Source organism: Canis lupus, chromosome 4, assembly GCF_003254725.2.
Source record: "Canis lupus dingo isolate Sandy chromosome 4, ASM325472v2, whole genome shotgun sequence".
Taxonomy (NCBI): Eukaryota; Metazoa; Chordata; class Mammalia; order Carnivora; family Canidae; genus Canis; species Canis lupus.
The window spans coordinates 70841436-70863543 of record NC_064246.1 but is presented as its reverse complement, the minus strand read 5'-3'; the positions used below and the strand labels follow the sequence as shown (position 1 = coordinate 70863543).

The 22108-nt window shown below is 47.0% G+C and overlaps 1 protein-coding gene across 3 annotated transcripts in view; it reads left to right on the top strand.

Moving 5' to 3' along the window:
- The window catches only part of EGFLAM (EGF like, fibronectin type III and laminin G domains), a 182196-nt gene that overhangs the window by 145674 nt on the left and 14414 nt on the right, over positions 1-22108 (top strand). Inside the window, exons 15-20 of one of the 3 annotated variants that reach the window (XM_049109317.1) lie at positions 283-526; positions 3837-3948; positions 9515-9631; positions 12434-12614; positions 18006-18029; positions 20713-20791. In XM_049109317.1, the coding sequence (XP_048965274.1) occupies positions 283-526; positions 3837-3948; positions 9515-9631; positions 12434-12614; positions 18006-18029; positions 20713-20791 (757 nt within the window). Of the gene's footprint in view, positions 1-282; positions 527-3836; positions 3949-9514; positions 9632-12433; positions 12615-17618; positions 17640-18005; positions 18030-20712; positions 20792-22108 lie in introns of those variants that run through there. The other 2 variants (XM_025436293.3, XM_025436295.3) reach the window with 2 other exon arrangements.

Sequence of the window (22108 nt, the reverse complement as noted above, 5' to 3'; positions counted from 1 at the left end):
CTAGTGGCCCTGCCAGGACCTTAGAATCGGCACCCCTTGCTTCCTGCATTCCACTAGCAGTTGAGGGACAAGAGGGCTCATGGAAGATGGAAGGGAGTTTTAGGGGTCAGACCTGGAGTGCTGTATAATACTCCCACCCATTCCACTGACCGGAATTCGGTTACACCAGCCAACCAACAGAGGGCCGCTGGGAAAGGTAGTTTAGCTCGGTGCCCAGGAGGAAGAGAGCGTGGCTATTTCTGCCATAATTAGGGATTTCTAATAACATGCTTCTTTCCTCAGCTTTCACCCTGACCGTTCCTCAATTCAGAGAGTCCCTGAGATCCTTTGCTGCAGTGCCCTGGCCCCTGGAACCCCAGCATTACCTTTCCTTTACGGAGTTTGAGATCACATTTCGGCCGGACTCGGGCGACGGCGTCCTCCTGTACAGCTATGACACAGGCAGCAAAGACTTCCTGTCCATCAGCATGGCAGGGGGCCACGTGGAGTTCCGCTTCGACTGTGGCTCTGGGACCGGTATTCTCAGGTAAGCACTAAGACCTTTAGGGGACCCCCTCACCCCAAAAGCTAAACAGCAGTCACTTTGGAAAAAACATAAGTTTGTCCTAGTAGCTTGCACCCTTCCTGTCTCCCTTCCCCAATTGTCTTTCCTGAAATTTGTCCTGGTGTTTACAGATGACGTGCTTCCTTATGGATCATGCTTTCCTCCTGGCAAGATTTCCTTTTCTCAAATAACTACTATAGCAGGTAGTGAGTCTCTGCTTCAGCCTCTGGCCAACGGGCTGGCTTCAGACGTGAGGTCACACAATGCCATCGGGAGAAACTCAATGAATTGTAATTAATCAGCACCTGCTCAGAGCAACACTTGGTGGGCACTCAACAAATATATGATGACGAATAAAGAAGTATTAACAGAAACTGAATGAACAGAAATGTCCTTGGACATTTCCAGAGGTCCTTGGTGACCTCACTTTCCATTTTTACTGTCCCCTTGCAGTGTTTGATGGTAACAGTTATTTAGCAAGTCTCCTACCATTCTCCATTTGAGAGAATGACAAGGAATCACCCATCGCAGAGACTCATCCCTGACCCCTATGCTCAGGAAGGCTGTGTGATGAGTAGTTTCAATAGGGTGGTAGTGAATAGGTACTTCTGAAAGTACTTGCTCATAGCTGCAGAACTGACTGCGAGTCATCAAACCTTTCCTCCTGTTATCTAGCTTGTTCTATTAATTTACTTAGCGGATCGACAGTTCCCATACAGTGTGTCACTGTTTTTATGGTTCCCTCAGAGCCTGTGGATGGTTGGTACAGATGTTCTTATTTGTTTATGCCTCTCTCTCCTTACTGTCCTCCTCCCATGGTGGATCTCATCTTCAAGCCAGAGGCCCTGCCAATTTATCTAATGCAGACACGGTCCTCGTTCCCACATTTGGCCAATTCTCTTTTGAAACTCACTACTATGTTTCACTCGATGGTGCCCCGCAGCAGGAAATGAGTTGGTGCTGGTTGTTTCAAAGGAAATTGCGGGCTGCATTCAATCATAATTCATACTGCTAGACTGTCATTTTTAGGAAGAGCATGCGGGAGAGATGTTAGGACCATACATCACCCCTTCACAGCTGGTCATTTTTCATGGCTGATGGGAAATGCCTACTGCATTAGTTTTCAACAGTTCTTTTTTTTTTTTTTTTAATGTTTCATTTAATTTATTTATGGGAGACACATAGAGAGAGACAGAGACATAGACAGAGGGAGAAGCAGGCTCCCTGTTGGGAGCCGGATGTGGAACTTGATCCAGGACCCCGGGCAGAGCCGAAGGCAGATGCTCAACCACTGAGCCACCCAGGCACCCTAGGTTTCAACAGTTCTTAAAAAGGACAGTTCATTTTTGTCCTGTAGCTGAATTCCTGCACATCAGTGATGTGCTTCCTACCTTGGGGCACGGACAAACATTTTTGTACCTCTGGTTATGCAAAAACATCCTAGGTCTCAAGACAACTTTGGTTGGTCTTTAATTGACTCAATTTACATATGATTATGCAAAACAGTCTAAGGAATTCATGTAGAACTGTTTGTCAAATGGAGAAGGGAAGACACCTTGAATATCACCTTGTGTTTTCAGATGGCCTCCTCCTGGGTAAGGAGTGACCAGAGAGCATGAGGGGAGGGTCAGGGCTCATCATCCCTCCTCCTGGACAGATTGCCCCCTCCCCATCCCCCCAGCCTCTCATCCTGTACCTCTACAATGGCAGCTCCAACTGCAGGGTGGGGCACAGCCACAGAGGACCTTGGTGTCCAGCATTTCTCTCCTTTATAATTCTGTGCCTATTTGAGACAAGGGGTGGTTTTAATTTTTTTTTTTTTTTTTTTTTTAAACATGAGTTACTGTTCCCTGCCTGGCAGGAAAGCACCTGGAGGAAGGATTCTCTGTATGGGTTGTGATGAAAAGGAAGCCAGTGCTCAATGTCTAAGGGACAAAGAAAGCACCCCTGTCTCATTCCCTCTCCAGTGTAACCTGAGGACAGTGATTACCGCTGGTGTTTCAGGCGCCCCTTTGCAAGATGTTTATTTTGAAAACCATTTCAAAGACCTCGCGCTTGATGAAGAACATTCAGTGAAAGCCCAAGCCAAAGGAAGTTGTGGAATTGGCCAAATCATTTTAACTTTAGGAAGAGGATAAGGTGGTCAAATTCATTACGAGCTTGATTCAAAAATCGAGGCAATTGAAATGAGCTCGTGATGGCTGAGATCAATCTGAGCGTGCTGAGGACGGCAGGTATTGACAGAGAATGACCTCTGCAGGACAAGAACGCCACCAAGGCGCTGTTACTTATCATGAAGATGGGGATGCTGTAAGAGCGCCTCTGGTTTCTTTATTGCATATCGATTTAGCCAAGGTGATTAAATTCTAATTGCTAAGGACAAATCACAAAAGCATTTGCCAGAGCAAAAAAATCAAGTAAGGGGGTGGAGACCTTTCAATAATTGTGCCCATTGGTATTCCTGACAGTTTTCTAAAGATGATCCAGGACCAAAAAATAATTAGGAGGTTCAGTGAAGGCCAGGAACTAGACACTGTTAGAAATACAAATGCAATAATTATACTCTTCTTGCATACCTCACTATCCAAAGTAATGTGTAGAACTCCTACGGGTAACATTTAAACATCAGGCCCTTCCACCTTGAATTAATAATCAAATTTTTAAAGTGCCTTTAATCCTTTTCACAATATCATACAATATAGAATCCTCCCGCCCAATATTTTATTATGAGAAATTTCAAACCTATAGAGAAGTTGGAAGAACTATCCAGTAAACATCCTTATACCCTCTCATCTGTCATTTACAATTAATATTTTGCTATTTTTGCTTTATCACATGCCTAGTTATCCTTATATCCATCCATCTGTCCGACCATTCATCCATCCATCCATCCTATTTTTAATGCATTTCAAAAGATGCTGCAAACATCAATACACCAAAGAATCTGTGTTTTACACCATAACCCAGGTAATTTCCTCTTTTTCAAAGCTTACATGCCACTATGATCACATCTCACCCTCCTGTCATCTCTCATCTAGAAAACCAGGCTCATCTTACCCACATTTCAGCCTTGTTATAAGGAATAAATAAAATAATAATTGCAATGTTCCTACCATAAGGGAGTCCAATAAATGGAGCTAGAACTGTGTTTACTAAGCAGGAATGATTGTTTTCTTTTGACCAGATGAAACCAGGTATCTAAGGTTGGCGTCAGTTGCATCAGAGCAGATTCATGAATGTTATCCATAACGCCAATGATGCTAACCTATGTTCAGTTTCCTTCCTTCAACAGGAGTGAAGATCCCCTAACCCTAGGCCACTGGCATGAGCTGCATGTATCTCGCACAGCAAAGAATGGTATCTTACAAGTGGATAAGCAGAAGGTCGTGGAAGCAATGGCAGAGGTAAGAAGGACACACGTTAGTGTGAACTGAGTTACTGTTTTCTTCCTGTCCTGCTGGACACCTGAGGAAAGCAGCAGTATAGTGGTTAAGTACATGGTCTCTAGTGCCAGACTGGCTCCCTTAAAACCCAAGCTCCCCACTGGGCAAGTTACTTAATTTTTCCTATTTCTTCACTGTGAATGGGGTAATAAGTAGAGGACTCATAGGGTTGTTGAAAGGATTAAGTGAGCTCATACAAGTAATGCATTTAAAAAATTCCTTGCCACCCCTACCATCAATCCCTGCCTTTGTTTAAGTCAGTGTATAATGTAGTAGGTCAGGACACAGACTTGGAGGTCAGGCCAGTGGTGTGCGGATCACACATCTGACAACACAGCTCTGGGACACTTGAGTGACTCAGTTGGTTAAGTGTCTACCTTTAGCTCAGGTCATGATCTCAGAGTCCTGGAATCGAGTGCCGTGTCGGGCTCTGTGCTCAGTGGGGAATCTGCTTCTCCCTCTCACTCTGCCCCCTCTTATGCTCTCTCTCTCTCAAATAAATAAATACAATCTTTAAATTAAAAAAAGAAAGAAAGAAAAGAACACAGGTCTGATACCAGGATCCTGGGTTCCATCTAGCACCATTATTTAGCAGTAGTGTAAACTCAAATGGGTCACCTGACCTCCAAGTGTGTGTTTTCTCGTCTATAAAATGGGGATAATGGTGATGATAATAGTGCCTACTTCATAGTGACTCCATAGAGCTGTGCAAATTAGAAGAACTATATATGTAAAACACAATGGTACCTGGCATATGGTCAACACTATGTAGCTTTACTTGTTATTTGTTAAGAAAGTACTCTCGTGACCTCAAGAGCACAGAATTTCTACTCAAGTTTATAACTTTCATCCATGATTTTGTGTCTAAGGTCATGTCCAAAGCAGATAACATTTTTAAGAAGACATGAGAGAGATTTTTTTAAAATTATAACCTATTAGGATTCTTTACACACAAAAAGTTTAGTCTCCCCAAAACAGAGGGAACTTTAGATTTTCTGCTATCTTAATTCCCAACAGTCTTTGTTCTGTACATCACCAGATTTAAAGAGTACATTAATGAATGTGGGCATTCTGATAAGAAAATAGATTGGTAGGGGGCAGCCCAGGTGGCTCAGTGGTTTAGTGCTGCCTTCAGCCTAGGGTGTAATCCTGGGGATCTGGGATCGAGTCCCACATCAGGCTCCCTGCGTGGAGCCTGCTTCTCCCTCTGCCCATGTCTCTGCCTCTCTCTCTCTCTCTCTCTCTCTGTCTCTCATGAATAAATAAATAAAATCTAAAAAAAAAAGACAAAAGAAAATAGATTGATAGAAAAAAGAAAAGGAAGAAAAAGAAACTTTGTGTGAGGAAAGAGGTATTTGGTTGAAGAAGTGAAAAGGAAGAACACGTATGTCCAGAGGCCAGCATCAGGGATGGCAGTGGTGGGAGGTCTTGTCAGAACCAAGGACCTCCTCAGGATTAGAAGAATTCAAAACTGAGTTCTGCTTCAAGAGGTGAGCACCCTTCAAACCTACAAAATATTCTACATGTATTTGTGGAAAGAAAGAGGGAAGGAGAGAGGGAAGGAAGAAAAACAGGGAGGAAGGAAGGAAAGCAGGAAGGAACGAACAAATGAACAAAGGAAGGAACGAAGGAAGGAAGATGGATGAAGGAAAATGGATTTTATTTTTTATTTTTTTTAATAATTTTTTTTTATTTATGATAGTCACAGAGAGAGAGAGAGAGAGAGAGAGGCAGAGACACAGGCAGAGGGAGAAGCAGGCTCCATACACCAGAAGCCCGACGTGGGATTCGATCCCGGGTCTCTAGGATCGCACCCTGGGCCAAAGGCAGGCGCTAAACCGCTGAGCCACCCAGGGATCCCCCGGAAAATGGATTTTAAAGGGAGAACAGGAGTCACTTCTGGTATGATCCAGAAAATTCTAGGAGCCGACTTTAGTCCAAGATAGAATTAAAAGCTCACAACTATAGACTTGACTGTGTGTTGACTTAATATAAATTCAAAAAAGCATTGTATCTCTGTAGGCCTGAGCTACAAACATTGTCTAACAGGAACAGAAGTACAGAATGGGAATATTTGTAGATAGTGGGGTTAAGGCCTTTGATTATAGTAAGGAACTCTTCAGGGCATGGTATCTACCATGGGGATTTACCATGGGATTTACCATTGGGATTCTACAGTGAAGAGACAACACTAAGGTAGAGACCACACCTCAGGATTTCTATTGCTACCATATCAGAGAATGAGAATTAAACCAATACGGTAGAACCAGTGTCTCCCTGTTGGCTTTTGGAACAGACTGGAGTGCAACTCCCACGTGGAAAGCAATGGAAACATGTGGGTAAAGGTGTAGCTATTTTGGGTATGTGTGATGTGGTTTTATGTTTGTTTGGAGGCAACTCTGAGACAGGAATGGAAGGCCCCAGGCTTGACCTCAGTGACTGAGCCTTACTCACATCTTCCCCCAGGGGTTTCTGCTCCCCAGCTGCCCATACCATGGCCAGAGGCCTGGCCAACCCTCTTGGGTATAGAGCAGTGCTATTAGCAATAGTGGTCTTAGGACTTAGAGGCAGGTGGAGTGAGACAGCACTTCTGGGGGTTAACCCAGGACATAGGCCCCTAGGTGTCTGCACTAAAGCTGAACCCAACCCTGGGTCGCTAGGCTGAGAAATACCAACAGTGCAGGGTTGAGGCTATGCCAGCCTTGAAGGGATGTGTTTCTAAAGGCTCCAGAAACCCCGGACCAGTGGCTTTGCTCAGGTTTTCCAACCACTTCCAGCTAAAAAGAAGTGGCAGATCTGGACACAAAGCCTCATTTTGGTGGAGTCTGTTTGCTTTTCTCTTGCGGTTCCCCGTGGGTGGGGCAGCTGCAGCCCTGCCTCTTGTCAACAGGGGGGAGGTGGGGGAGGATCTTGATGAGCAACCAAAAGGAAGCAGCTCTCACCCCATGAGGCCTGGTCGTGTTCACCAGATATCAAACTGTAACTCAAAGGGTTTTCAAAACAGCCTGTTTCTCTGACATCCCTTTTGACCCTGCAACCTTCCTCCTTTCCTCTTATTATCTTATCTTAACTTTTGGATAAGAACTAAGAGGAGCCCGTGATGGGTGCCTGTGGGTGTGCGGTGACAGCTCTGGCCTGCGGCAGTATTCCATGCAGCCACTAGAATTCCTCAAAGCCCTTCTTTGATGAGTGCCGCCTCCCCGCAACCCCTGTCCAGTTAAATAAGAACTCTGGAAGCTGCTTAAAAGGTTCCTGACAGAAGGCAATGCTGTCTGTATTGCAGTCAAGACCTCCTGGCCATTACCTAGCCAGACCTGGCCCCTGCGAGCGATCCCTGGGATGTTGCACCTCCCTCTCTGCCCTCTCTGTCTCCCCTTCTCTAATCTGACCTGACCCCAAATCCATTCCTGTCCCTCTCACCAATGATCTGCCTAAAACACAGATAGGGCTATTTTCTCTCTGCTTAAAACTCAGTGCCTTTTGGGTATGGGGCAAGTTTCTATGCCTGCAGGACCTGGTCCCTCCTTGCCTCTGCCCTATACCTATTATTTCCCCTCGAGCCCTGACTGGCCAGTTTCTTCAATTCTGACTCTTCCTTGACCACCTCCTCAACTCTCTGTGTCTAGGGTAGGATATGGGACATCCCCACCCCTGCCCCCACCTGCCCCAAGTGCATCCAGAGTCACCTGAACAGTCCTTGCTGAGTGAATCCCATCTGCCCATGTAAGCCTCTGTAGGGCAGAGACTGGTCTTCCTTATTTCCTGTTGTTTGTCCAGCATTTAGAGCCTGGGAAACAGTTATGTCCAGTAATATTTGCTAAATTAATGACTAAATACTGCTACTATTTATTTTCTTTTTACCCTTAAGTCAGAGGAAACATGACTTAGGCTACCTCAAGAGTGGTCATCACAGAGCTCCCAAATGTCAATTTATCTCTATTTGTTATCTTAGGGCATTTTAACCTTTTGCTTACGGCTCATGTCTGAAGGAGTTTTGACATGAAATATTACACGTAGCATAGCTTGTGTCTAGCCCACGCACGAAAGTTTAAGCTGTTGAAATAACCAGTAACAGGGAAAGCCTTTGGGGGTTTTCTCAGAATTTGGAAAATAGAAGAATTTCTCTACCCATTCTTTAGTTGATAACAAGGAAGGCCTCCCACTCACCATGCCTTCCTTCTCTCTTGGCCTAAAGAGATTCCATCTTTACCACTGCTGAACATAACAATAGCTGGTCAGACAGGAATGCCGATTATGCATCCAACTGTGGGCAAAGTGCTCGGTAAGCAGGATCTCAGCCTCTAAGAGAGGCTAGACTGTGCTAAAGTCAATCACAAACAGCTCCAAAATATCAGCAGCAACAATAAGGGCTTATTTCTCACCTACATTACGTGTCCATCAATGGTCAGGTGCAGCTTCTTTTTTTTAAAGATTTTATTTATTCATTTGAGAGAGAGAGAGTGGGGCGGGGGTGCACAGGCAGAGAGGGTGAGAATCTTAAGCAGACTCCCCCGAGCAATGCAGGGCTCAATCTCACCCCCAAGATCATGACCTGAGACAAAACTGAGAGAGTTGGATGCTTAACTGACTGAGCCACCCAGGTGCCCCTGGTCAGGTGCAGCTTTAATCTGACACCGAGGCTGAAGGAACAGGGAGAGAGGAAGAGGGCACCGTGAGCCACTTTCTGGCCCTGAAAACTTCTGCGCACAAGTGATTCATTTCTCTTCTGCTCATGTTTTATTGACTGAAGCAAGTCACCTGGTCCCACTCAAGATCAACAGGTTGGGGGCACCTGGGTGGCTCAGTCTCCTTTGGCTCAAGTCATGATCTCCAGGTCCTGGGATCCAGCCCATATCAGGCTTCCTGCTCAGTGGGGAATAGGCTCCTCTTTCTCTCTCTCTCCCCCTCTAGGCCTCCCCCACTGCTCGCTCTCTCTTTCTTAAATAAATAAATAAAATCTTTAAAATTTAAAAAAAAAAAAAAAAAAAAAAGATCCACAGACTGGAGGTGATCTTCCTGCAGAGAGAGGGGTACTTCTGGGGAAGCACTGAATGATGGCGGATAGTAATGCAGTCTACCACATTCACCAGGACACATCTATGTGGTACATATTATGGTTCCCATTTTATAGATGATGAAACGGAGTCTCAGAGAGGTTAATACGTTTACAAACATGCAAACCAGGTGGTAAGTGGCAATGCCAAACAATGTGAAAATCCAGCCAGCCTGTTGTGGTGGGAGTCTCTACCATTTGGTAGTCTTAACTATCTTTAAAAAAAAAAAAAGAAAGAAAAAGAAAGAAAAAGATTTTATTTATTTATTCACGAGAGACACACAGAGAGAGAGCCAGAGGCATAGGCAGAGGGAGAAGCAGGCTCCCCTTGGGGAGCCTGATGTAACACTTGATCCCAGGACCCCGGGATCACGACCAGAGCCTAAGGCAGACGCTCAACCACTGAACCACCCATATGCTCCTTAACTATCTTTTCCGAAGCTATACCATGTTTTGTTTTTAATCTGTTGCCAGGGAGGCTTCACACAGATTAGGTGCAACACGGACATCTTTATTGGCGGAGTCCCCAATTATGATGATGTGAAGAAGAACTCAGGCATCCTGAAGCCATTCACCGGGAGCATCCAGAAGGTACAGGCTTCACATTTGCATGTTTATGTGACCTTGACTACAGATGATGGAATTGCAAACTTTGTTCCGTGTAATCTGATGCATCCAAAAAAGAAGCCCTGGAGAAAGTTTTAACATTTTTTAAGATTTTCTTTTTTAATACTAACAACATAGCTTTCCAACCCCACTTTCTTATAATGTCTGCTCCTGGGCCTCTGTCCAGCAGACATTCCATGAATGCAACTCAATGGAGATGAATCTTTAGAGCAAATCCACCAAAGGATCCAGGCATCGCTGAGGGAGGGACCAGGCATCAGGTAGTTGCAGATGTTTCTACCCCAGGGAAGGAGGCGAATGGAGTCTCCTAGCAACTCTTGGCTCTGTGCTTCTCTTTGGGGTTACTTTGAAGTCTGCTCAAGTCAAGAGCCAACCCTCATTCCCATCTGCACCCCCATCCCCACCCCCACGATTTAGCAGTTGTCATTCATCAATCACATAACCAAGCTCTTAAGAGCAGACATGAAGGAATCCTTCTATAGAAGGTTCAGAAAAAATCTTTCAGCTAGTAAAAGATACAGGGCATTGACCTCACCCATATTTGTCTGTTATTCCTTCTGTTGGGGCTGCCTGTGGCCTCTCCAGTTATGATAATATATTTTGTCTGTAACAGACATGCAGGCTGACTCATCAAACCAGATTTCCAGGACCTCCAAACACAGGGAGAAAAGGGATTTGAAGAAAAGCATATTCGATTCCTGGATATTAGCATCCTCTTGTTTTCCTTTAGCAACCGATGGTGGGCAGTGGGCCACCGATCCTTTCTAGTCTTGGGACGAAGCAGGAGGGAGGCTAACATGAAGGCAGGCCAGTGAAAGGAGGTCCTGTTATGATTTGCTGCACATCCGGGCACTCTGAAGGGCCCCGTGGGGGCTCTGTCCTTCTCTCGTATCCCAGTGTGGGTCCCAGGAAAGGGGCCTAATCAATACTTGCTGACTCTAATGTGTTCCCCTTTGTTGCTGAACCACGATGTCAGTGAGCCCTTAGCTCTACCCATTGTCCCCCATCAGTGGGGTTGGCCATGTTTAGTCATGTGCTTGAAATTCTCACTAGAAAGCCAGCCAAGATACAAAGGGCCTCACACCCTCACCCCCACCCTTGTCAGGCTTTGCCCCTCCCTACTTCACAGAGCACACATAACCCTTTCCTCCACACCTCCTGGGAGGGCCACCCTCCCCTCTTAGAGGCTGCGTCACTGGCTGTGTCATGTCCTGCCATGGACGGTAGCATCTTGGCTTGTCTCAGACACATATGACTCAGTTTCACAGGCTTTCCCTCGGAGCGTGGAAAGGGGGTGAGGGTAGAAGGACTTTGGCTATGGCTCTCGCAGCTTGCAAGATTCAGGACTAGGAAAAAGTGTCCTCCCAACACTCCTGACACCCTCCAAGGACTTAGGCAAGCCTGTGGAACCGAGCATTAGTGGCAGGAAGGACCGTGGCTAACCTCTTAGGGACCCCCTGCAGGGCAGCAGTCTTTCTGAGAGGTGTTCTGTCCCCACGTTCTTTTTTTTTTTTAACATTTGTTTTTATTTAAATTCAGTTTGCCAACCTATAGCATAACACCCAGTGCTCATCCCATCAAATGCCCTCCTCAGTGCCTGTCACCCAGTTACCCCAACCCCCCGCCCACCTCCCCTTCCTCAACCCTTCGTTTCCCAGAGTTAGGAGTCTCTCATGGTTTGTCTCCCTCTGTAATTTTCCCCACTCAGTTCCCCTCCTTTCCCTTATAATCCCTTTCACTATTTCTTATATTCCACATATGAGTGAAACCATATGATGATTGTCCTCCTCTGATTGACTTATTTCAATCAACATAATACCCTCCAGTTCCATTCATGTCAAAGCAAATGGTGGGTATTCATCTCTTCTGTTGGCTGAGTAATAGTCCATTGTGTCCCCAGGTTCTGCAAAGCCTGCGTGACACGGAAACACCAACAGCTCACAATAAACACACTCTCCAAGTCAAGGGCTGAACATGTTGGATCCATTTATTTGGGGCTGGAAGGCCCAGTAACTTCTCCCTATAATTCATCATTTTTACTAGAGCCCCACTGCAGGGAAAAGGAAGTGAAGGCAAAGGAGCTTGCTGGTCCCAGTGAATATGCATGGCAGGGCTAAGAATGTGATCTGAGTCCCCCCCTCCCCCTTTTTTTTAAATGGTGGGGTGGGGAATGTGGAGAGGAAGGGAATCCAAGAGTGTCAGGGAGGGAGGGTAGAGGAGTGGGTGGGACAAGTGGGGAGACCCAGTGGATGGAGCTGTAGACTACCCCAGGCCATTGGCTAGGAGAACACAGCAGTACCTTATAGAAGCTGCTCCCAGCCCCATTGCCACCAGGAGCCTGCAGCCCCCTTTGGTGCCTGCCTGTATGAGACTTTGTTTTGTATTCTTCCCTAGTTGGCTTTATAGCAGCACCTCTCAACCTTAGCTGCACCTTAGAATCAGTTGGAAAGCTTTTAAAAGTTGCTGCTGACTGGATACCACCCTCTGAGAATCTGATTCAACAGACCTGGGTAGGACCTGGGCATGAGCACCTTTCTTGAAGTTGCTGAGTCCATGCTAATGGGCAGCCAGGGTGGGAATCCTAACTTTGTATTTCTCAAGACTTCTTTAAAACCTCCTGGAATCTTCCAGAGCCAGAGGATGCTTTCTCCTCTGCAGCTTCTCCCAAGGGCCACAGGTAACTACCTAGTGCAGGTCAGGGTACCCAGGGAAGCTGCAGCAGAGGGCAAAGATGTTCTGAACATCTTGACCTTCTCTGCCCTGAAGATCATCCTGAACGACCGCACCATCCATCTGAGGCACGACTTCACGTGGGGCGTGAATGTGGAAAATGCAGCCCACCCCTGTGTGGGGGGCCCCTGCGCACACGGGGGCAGCTGCCGGCCCAGGAAGGAGGGCTACGAGTGCGACTGCCCCTTGGGCTTCGAGGGGCTGCACTGCCAGAAAGGTATGCAGGGTGAGGTGGGGGGTGCGGGTGGGAGTGGGGAGCCAGGGCGGACTCTTCCGAAGGGGCTGGGAACCCCGGCCAATGATTCTGAGCAATGCTTTCAGGAATGTGTTAGGTGGTATGTGCCATGGTTAATGAAAGAAGAATTAAAATGAATTAAAATACTGAAATATACCTGTAGCAGTAGAGAAATGGCTTCTTCCCTGAGAATCCTCTGATGGTCTAGCAATCAGAAGGTTTCTCTTCTTTGCTTTTTGTTTTTTAAAGATCTTATTTATTTATTCATGAGAGACATGCAGAGAGAGGCAGAGACATAGGCAGAAGCAGAAGCAGGCTCCCCTTGAGGAGCCTGATACAGGACTCGATCCCAGGACCCAGGGATCACACCCTGAGCCAAAGGCAGATGCTCAACCACCCAGGTGCCCCCCAGAAGGTTAAATAATAGTGGGGGGGTGGTTCTGGGACCCTCTGTCTCTGAGCCATGCCCAGAGCCTATCCTGATTGTTGGATGCCTGGGCTTTGTGGGCTGATAACTATTTTGACCCTTACCTGTAAGCACTCTAAGGAGAAATCTGAGAAATCTTGCCCAATACAGAAAAATATAAATTCTACTAAAATATAAGTAACCGTCTGTAAAGTGCTGTTTTTCATGCTATTTCCTCTGTACCTGGGTTTCCTCATCTGTAAAATGAGAATAATCATGCAATAGCGTCTATCACAGGGGGTTGTAGCATAGATTAAATGAGGTGACACATATTCCCAAGAAAGATGCCTGGTAAGTACTCAACCAGTACTCATACTCGCCATTATTGTTATTGGTGAGAAAAAGAAAATCCACTACAGTTCCTGTGAGCTACTCAGCTTCCAACCTGCCCATGTCTGAAAGATAGAGCAGGTCACAGGCCATAAGTCCCTGCTGGATGGAACTTTCCACACCTGCCTTAGGGAGGCATTGACCACAGACCTGGTGTCTAGAAGTGGCCTACCAGCATATGGTCATCATGTTGGGCCATTGGATCTTCATGCTCAAACATCAGTATGGCCTACCCTATCTGGGAACTAATAATAAAAAAAAAAAAGCATCGGGCCAAAGGAAATAAGGCAGTGAGCCTAAGTGAAGGAATGTGCTCTCTCTCTTTCCTATTTGTTTCCAGGTTCCTGATCTCTATCAGAGTTAGCTTAGGGGAAGATCGGAGGTTACACATGGATACTGTAGTATATGGAATTGTAGGACAGGTTGTTTTGCAACAGTCTTGGGAAATATGAATGCTAATTTGCTAGTTGGAAGCCTGAGTAGTAGTATATTTAAATGGATTTTGAAAACTGCATGGCAAATTATGTGAAATCTATTTATTAACATAGCTCACCACAGTGATGACCCTCCAAAGAAGACTAATTGATCCATTTCTGAAAGATCCTGATTACAATTCTAACAAGCAAATTGTTGTTTAGCTAATAGCATGTACTTGCAGAGATTTAGTTCAAGAGTAGCCCATTCATTCGGAAAATTGAGTTTGGATTTATCCCTTAGTGTTTGAATTTCCTGCGTCTCCATTTTTACCACAGGCAATACCAGTTGGCTCCTGCCTTAAATGCTTACATTAATGGTCAGTATATAAAGCCCAGGCTTAAATGAACATTAGCTTTGAGAATTAAAAGAAGAAGGACAGGATAATTGATGAGCTTGTTAACCCTCGATTTCTGCTCCTGAACATTGGCCATAACAGGTATAAAGTGCTCACATTTATAGCTTTGTAACTGTAGGTGCAGATTCAGTGAGAAGCAAGCATCACCGGCATGAGGAGTCAGATCTCTGGGAAGGGCCTGGGCCTTCTGGCAAGATCCAAGGGGATGGACAGTGGCCAGGGGAGCTGGGGGGCATTTAGGCCTTTTTTTCTGCAACATGTGAGGCTCCAACCCAGAGTAAAACTCAGGCCGACTATCAGCTCCCCTCGTGTTGTATCAGTATTTCCTTATGCTTTCAAATGAAGATAGTACTTCTGCCAAAATGCCAGCTGTTGCCAATCCTAGGAAGGCTTATATATGGGGGGCATGGCCCATATCACGTCATTTCTTCTCCTGTTATATGGCTTGAGAGGATTAATGGGAGTCTGGGCGCAGGTTAGGGGCATCAAGGACAATTTTTTCCAGGCCCTAGTGGGCACACAGTGGTGTGCAGTTGCCATATAGACTGCTGTAATATCGGGGTGAGCACCTAGCCCTGAGTAAGGATTGGAAAGAGAAGGGAGAGAGATGGGCAGCTCTACTATTCCACAGAGATGCAAAACATTCTAAAAGTTTGGTTAGATTCTTCCAGAGAGAGACCAGGAATGCTCAGAGGCCATCCTTGGTTGTCAGAATGAATCCTGACGGGTAGACGGGAGTCTTGTCTGATCTGGCAAGGTGACCCATAGCTTCATATATTTCAAAGTTTGGATTTTTTTCCTTCTCCCTGATAACCAGATTATGTTTCAAAAGCAAGAACCAATTCTTAGTATCCCCTCCAGAAGTTAAACTGGTCCTTTTACATTGCATAACACATTGCAGAAGTCACCAGCGCCAGGCTTCATTCAATCCATACCACCTTCTCCTTCAGGAATTTAGCTTCAGGGATCCTCAGTGAGTCTGGTTTTCTCTAACCTGGTCAGGGAGTTTGTGGCATGCAGGAGATTTCCACTAGAGCCCTCGTTGGGAGATCGGCACCTGTTCTTACCTCTTGGTGGCACGGGAGGGTTAGAACAGAAACTCGTGCAAATCCTGGAGTGGTCTAGACACCCAGGCTATCACAGTGGTTTGGGGACCCCACCACCACCACTGTCCCTGCAAGGCTGAGCCCACGCAGAAGCAGGCATGGAGCTCCCACTGAGCCCCTCACTGCTCCCCGGACACTGCGGGCTCCCTGTAGCACTAGCAGCTACGGAAAACTGAGCCTTTCCATCCCAACCTGGGGAACCCACCAGGACAGGAGAAACCAGAAGTTCTTCTGACTCCCAGCCTTCTTCTAACTTCAGGTGCCTACAGAAATCATAAGGCCTGACTTTGCACCTCATGCAGCACCCCAATACTGAGAACTCCCCTTCTCATCTCACCAAGGCCTCCCTCCTCTGAAATGGCATGCCCTATCCTTAGAGATTTCTCTTCTTTCTCTTTATTCTCATCCACATTTACTCATCTGTGTCCAGTCCCTCACAGGTTCTTGTATCTAAGTAAGTTACTAGTAAGTTAAAGCAGAATTTCACGAAGCTCGTGTACAAAATTAGGTTCTAAGGAATATTAATGGCTGTTTGGGGCCCACCTACAAAGACAGGCGACATACACTCACATACACAAAATAGGGGAGGAGCTCTGTGGTGGGATAAGCTTGGGTAATCCTGAGTGTCCCCAGTTAAACAGCTCTCTCTTCTGGGGGACTTCTCAGCACCTTGGTTATGATCTGAGTGTCCAAGACAAGGGTACAGGGTGCAGCCGCTTCCCCCTGGGCTTCTCCTAGCCAGTAGCATGCAGGTCTTTTGGGAAAGGACTCTAGGTCCTGGTTCTCCCTTCCCTTCCCTGCATTACTAAAAAGTTTGGACTCTGAGCGCACAGCACCCTTCAGGCCGCTAGATGGGGCTGTGTCTCTGCCGCAGGTCGAGTCGCTCCGCACTCCCAACTGACCATGAACCAGGCTTGGGCACACACTTAGCAATCCTGCAGGATCGGATCTCGGCTCGTCATTACTCATCCACCACAAACACAATTATTTCGAGCATTTTATAATGTATTTAGTAAATTCACAGCACATTGTTAGGTCTGATTTAGATGGTTTTACTTTTTCTGGTCCCAGTGTATGAAACAATAGCTTCAGGAAACATAGGCCATAATTTAACAGAGATTAATATATACAAACAAATTATTTTTTTAATTTTTTAAAAAGGTTTTATTTATTTATTCAGGAGAGATACAGAGAGAGAGAGAGAGAGAGGCAGAGACACAGGCAGAGGGAGAAGCAGGCTCCATGCAGGGAGCCTGATGCGGGACTCGATCCCTGGACTCCAGGATCACGCCCTGAGCTAAAGAGACGCTCAACCACTGAGCCACCCAGGCGTCTCTAAAAACACAAATGAATAAAACATATCCATTATGCATACCACAGGGCGTGTTTATTCCTTAGGACATTGTATCATCAAACAATGGGAAAATGTGGGGGTATCCAGCCTGGATGTTGATCTTGAGAGGGTTGAAGGCTGGTCCTGGAGAGAAAGATCCTGTGTTGTTGTTACTCTGGCTAGAGGGTCAGCGTCATGTAACCAAGAATTCTGGACCACGTAGAACTGTCCAGCAAAGGAGGGTGCTACCCTGTGGATGCAGGCACTGCCTTGGGCAGGGCGGCCATCCATCAGCACATTGGAAAAGTCAGATTCCAGCCCCCGGGTCCTTCCTTCACTGTGGTCCTGTGACTGTGTGAAAGAGCCAGCGCTCTCGTCAACTCTTTATAGTCTGTTGGGAATTTCAAGTCCCTCAAGTGGAAAATTTGCCTTGCCTGGCTTGGAAGCTGCTATTCATTGGGGTATTTGTATGTGTGTGTCGGCAGATGGCACAGGCTTTTAGAGATAAATGTGAAGATGTGACAAAAACACTTTTCGACCAGTGCCTTTGCCGCAGAAGAAAAGACAATGTAGAAAAAAAATGAGATTCGGATAAAATATCATCATGTTTACAATATCTTAACAAACTACAAAGGGCCAGGAGGGGCTAGATGGTCACTTCCAGCTCTAGTGTTTTAGGACAGGATTAATATTTCTCCATCTAGACGGCCTACAGTGAGTGTATTTTCACCACCTTGTATTCAGTCGTGCCATTCCTGGAGCAGTCGACTGCCCTTTGTTAACCACAAAGAAGCAGGGCTCTGGAATCTTGCGAAGAGTGGGTGGGGTGGGAACTGGGGGGATATTTTTCCACCACAGAGAGAAAAGAGGCAGCTGGCTGGCTTATCATTCCTCTTTCCCATGTAGCCTAGAGGCAAGAAAAGTAATAATCCTTGACGAGGTAAGTAACTCTTTAGCAAAGGACTGTTTCTCGGGGTTGAGAGTCCATGGGGATTATTAGTTCAAGGTCAGGGGCGCTAAGGAGTGTCAGATGACTTCCACATCTTCGTCCCCATCCCAGCCCCCAGTATTAGGTGGAGACTTAGGGAAGGGAGCTGGGTGACTTGGTGCTGAGAAAGATTCCCCTGGGAGGGGGGCCAGTGGACTCAAATTCATGTTCCCCTGAGAGGACCAGCTGGGCCCTCGACAGGGCTTTTGGAGCAAAACAAGGCTGGTTTCCAGTGATCCCCAACCAAGGTACCTGGGATTTTACGATGACTGTGGAATTCTGACTTTCCCTGTTCTGTTCCATGCTGGCACGTGGCAGAGTGTGGGAACTATTGCCTCAATAGTAAGTACAGAACGTTCCAGAGACCCTGGGAAAGCGCTCTGGGCTCATGCCAGGGTGGGCTCGGCCGGGCCATGGGCACCGACAGGCAGCTCCATGCAGAGGGTAGGGGGGTTAAGTGGTGGGGGCCTTGGCCACTCCACCGGGGAGGCGGGCATCGTCCCTCTGAGCCCAGCAGCCCCGCCATCCTGTCTCCCAGCTCGACCTCGGGCGAGGGACGTGCCTGAACCTCAGAGCTAGGGCCTCAGCTGGGACAGGGCTCCCACAGACCCCTCTGAGGCTCTCTGTGTGCACAGCTGACCACATGTGACAAGCACATCTGATTTCAGGGAGTCCGGGGGAACGAAGGCTGTTGGCCACAGGCCCACGGCCATGGCCAATAACAGCAGGGGGACAGGCCCTGCTTGTGCCTCTCGGCCTGGGGGTGAGCCAAAGCCGGTGGGGGAGCCTTGGCTATGTTTAGCTCTGGGAATGTCTCCTCTGACGGCTTGGATATCCTCTGCTTTTCCCTCCTGGGTGCTCGTGTCCTGAATTAGGGGCCTGCATCCCCCCCAACTCCAAGCCCCCTTTCACCTCTTCCTCTCTCACTGTCCTCTGGGTCTTCCCTTCCCTGCCTCTCTTCCCCACCCCCTCTCCTTCCCCCACCTGAAGGCTCCCCTGCCCTGAGCCTGGCTCTCCCTTTTTTTTTCTTGCCTCCTCCTTTCCTTCCTTGGCAGCTTCTCTTCTCTTCCCACCCCACCCCCCCCACCTTCCTGTTCGTTTTTCTCCTCAGCTCCTGCTGTTGTATATCCCACTCTTTCTTTTTCCTCCCTCTGCCTCCTTGCCTTTTCTATCCCTCTTCCTCTTACCCACTTTAAGCAGAAGGGTTACCCCCCTTATCTGCAGAGTAAGCACCCCCAGCCCCCCGGTGGATGCCTGAAACCACAGCCAGTCAGGGACCCATATGTTCTATGTCCCCCCCGTACGTACTTACCTACAATAAAGCCTAGTGTCCAAGTTAGGCCCAGTAAGAGATGAACAACAAGAACGGATAATAGAACACTTAGAACAACATATGGAATCAAAGCTATGTGACTATGGTCTCTCGCTCTCAAAATCTCTTATTGGACTGTGCTCCCCCTTCTTGTGATGCTGTGAGATAAATGCCCATTCGATGCGCTGAAGTGAGGTGAATGACGCAGGTGCAGGCTCGGTGACCTAGCGTTAGGCTCCTGTTGACTTTCTGAAGATAGGATCATCTGCCTCTGGACCACCCAGCCGCTCAAAGAGTGGATAAGCAAACTGGCGAATAAGTGGGGGCTGCTGTACCAGAGCCCTTCTGGGTTCCAGTAGGCCGTCTGGGCTGGCAGCGCCCTGTCCAGAGCTGTGCCACGTCAGAGAGCACGTAAACAATGTCTCCAGAGTTACCTCAGAAATTAATAAAGGTTCATTTTCCTTCCTTCCTTCCTTCCTTCCTTCCTTCCTTCCTTCCTTCCTTCCTTCCTTTTTTTTTTAAATTTTTATTTTTTACATAAAGATTTTGGGAACCTGCCATGGGTGACCTGCTAACAGAGGAAGTTATACTTGCGGTCACTGGGTTTCGGGTTTGCTGTTGCCTCTCTCCTTCCTCTCTGTCTCTCTCTTTCTCTTTTCATGTTAGAAGTTAAGTTTAAACTCTCCAACTGTTCATATATCAAGTAGTTATACATTTTATGTCTTGGGTGTAGAGTCAGCTCCATGTCTCCTTTGCATCAACCACATATTTTTGTGAAACTCCTAACTGGTTTTATAAGGTGGCTTATTCTCTCTCGTTTTGCACATTTCTTTGAAAAGGATTCTTTTTACCTTAATTTCCTTAAACCGTCACTTCTGTGTCTTTTTAAAGAAGAGAAAGATATTGCTTTGGGGAAAAGGGTGATTCCTTGGGAAGGCAGAGGGGTGAGAAATTAGGAAGAAGGAAATATGGTTCTAAGATATTGGAAAATAAAAGGTGGGCTGAGGGCCAGAATTAAGAGCCTGTCTGGTTTAGGGTCTTTTACCCTCTTCTTAGCTGTATGATCTTAGTCAAATCCTTGATGATTCCTGTGCATTGTCTTCCTCTTATGTGAAATGGGAATAACCAACCCTCTTCCATATTCCCTGCTGCTTCACGAGAAGGTGGTGAAGACCCTGTAAAACAGGACATTGGAAGGCCATTTGTAAAAAATGGGTCAAAGCCTTATCCCGCCTACTTCACCAGTCCGTTGAGGTCATGGCTGAAGCAGTTGGAGTCCTGGGGCAGATTGGCTTCAGTTAAGGAAATCCTGGTGGGCTTTGTTTGGGGATTGTTTTCCCTGCCTCCCTAGGAGAACATCTAGGGCTATCCCCAGCTGTTCCCCATATGGCTCAAGACCTGCTCTTTGGCTTCCAAGAATAATTGGGCTCTGTTCAAGTTTCAACATACTGCAAGGACTTCTCAGGAGTGCCGAGGCCAATAACAGTGACAGCCAGCCCCAGGGAGGCGACCACAGGGAGACACCAACCCCAGGCCATGACAGGCAGCTCCGAACCTGGCCAAATGCATGTGTAGCCAAGAGGAAGAGGCTGACAAGTTGTTAAATGTCCCATTTCCAGGAGCTGGCTTCCTTTGTATTTTCCTGCCCTGTGGTTGAGGGCTGGGTCAAGAAAGCCATATACCATGTAACCTCCATTGTCTGTTCTATCACAGCCATCACAGAAGCCATCGAGATCCCGCAGTTTATCGGCCGCAGCTACCTGACATATGACAACCCAGATATCCTCAAGAGGTAATACGTTACAGCATGTACCTTCCTTATCTCTGCGGGGGTAGGTTTCTCAAAGTCTTTGCCAGGACTTTTCCTTATCTTACTTGCCAGAAGATAGTTCTCAAAGAAGGCCTTTTAGCCATGGCCTCAGGGAGAGAAGAAACACAAACTAGACATAGAAACTAGAATAAAACAAACAAAAAACAAACTAAACTTGAAAAATGCTGCCTTTCAAACAGCCCCATTACAAACAACCCAAACCCTTTCTGGTCAAAGGGCCTGGAGAGAGGAGCATGCTCAGCCCCAGGATTTCCAATATTGGGGTTTTGAGAAGCAGTGAGAACCTGACACTCCCGGAGCCAGGGCTATGAGTGTGATTCCCCAGGCAGGGCAGTTAGCTTCGTGCTGTTCCATGACCACAGTGTGCAGCTCTGCCTGGAGCTGGCAGCAGAAGTGCCCCGGTGTCCCTGCAAGCACTCGGTCCTCAAGTCCCTGTGCTACCTTCGGTCTTCCTCGCCGAAGATCCGCTCTTCTCTTCAGGCTCTGGCCAGTTCAGTGAGGGCTTCTCAGCTCTCCTCATATGGATGAACATGATACAAGGAGATGCCCACATCCCCGCCCTGGCTCTTCACGCCTGGTGGCAGCAGCTCCGGCCCAGCTCTGGAGTCCAAGCTCCTGATTTGGAATAGCATGTTTACCTGACGAGGAAAGGCTGGCCCTAGGCAAAGTCCTCGCACTAGTGAAGCTCATCTGTGGTGCTTTCAGTTTGCCTGTCTCTTTCTTTTTCCTCCTCTAATTCTTTGTAGTTTATAGGGTGCCGTCCTCCACCCTGTCACCAGCACCATCATTCTAGAATTATCCTTCCTCTTCAAGCTGACTGCATCTTAACAGACTATAAGGCAAAGCTTGAAGCTAAAGGCACCCAGTTCTTAGGGTAGAGTTTGGGAGCTTTTCAAGGGACAAAAATAGTCAAGAGACTTTCCTGGGGTCTTGGATGTAGCTGGTAACTCTGAACACACACCAGATAGACATGCTTGGTTTTGTTTGTTTGTTTGTTTGTTTGTTTAATTTCATGTTGTATTTATCTAGGTTGTTGTGACAGGGGGCCTTAGGCAAAATAGATTCCCAGCCCAGAGAGAGTTTCTCCCTTCTTAAGCCCTTTCTCCCAAAAGATGCAAGAGCATTCAATCCCCAGAAAACAAGGCATTGTGAAAGGGGCCCAAGTCTTTAGCCCTCTGAGGCTTAGTAAGAGGCATCAAGTGGCTGTGGGGAGTAGAGGGGTTTGGGGAGAATAGGGGGTGCAGGGCCCCAAACCAAAGCAATTATGTACGTGTGTGT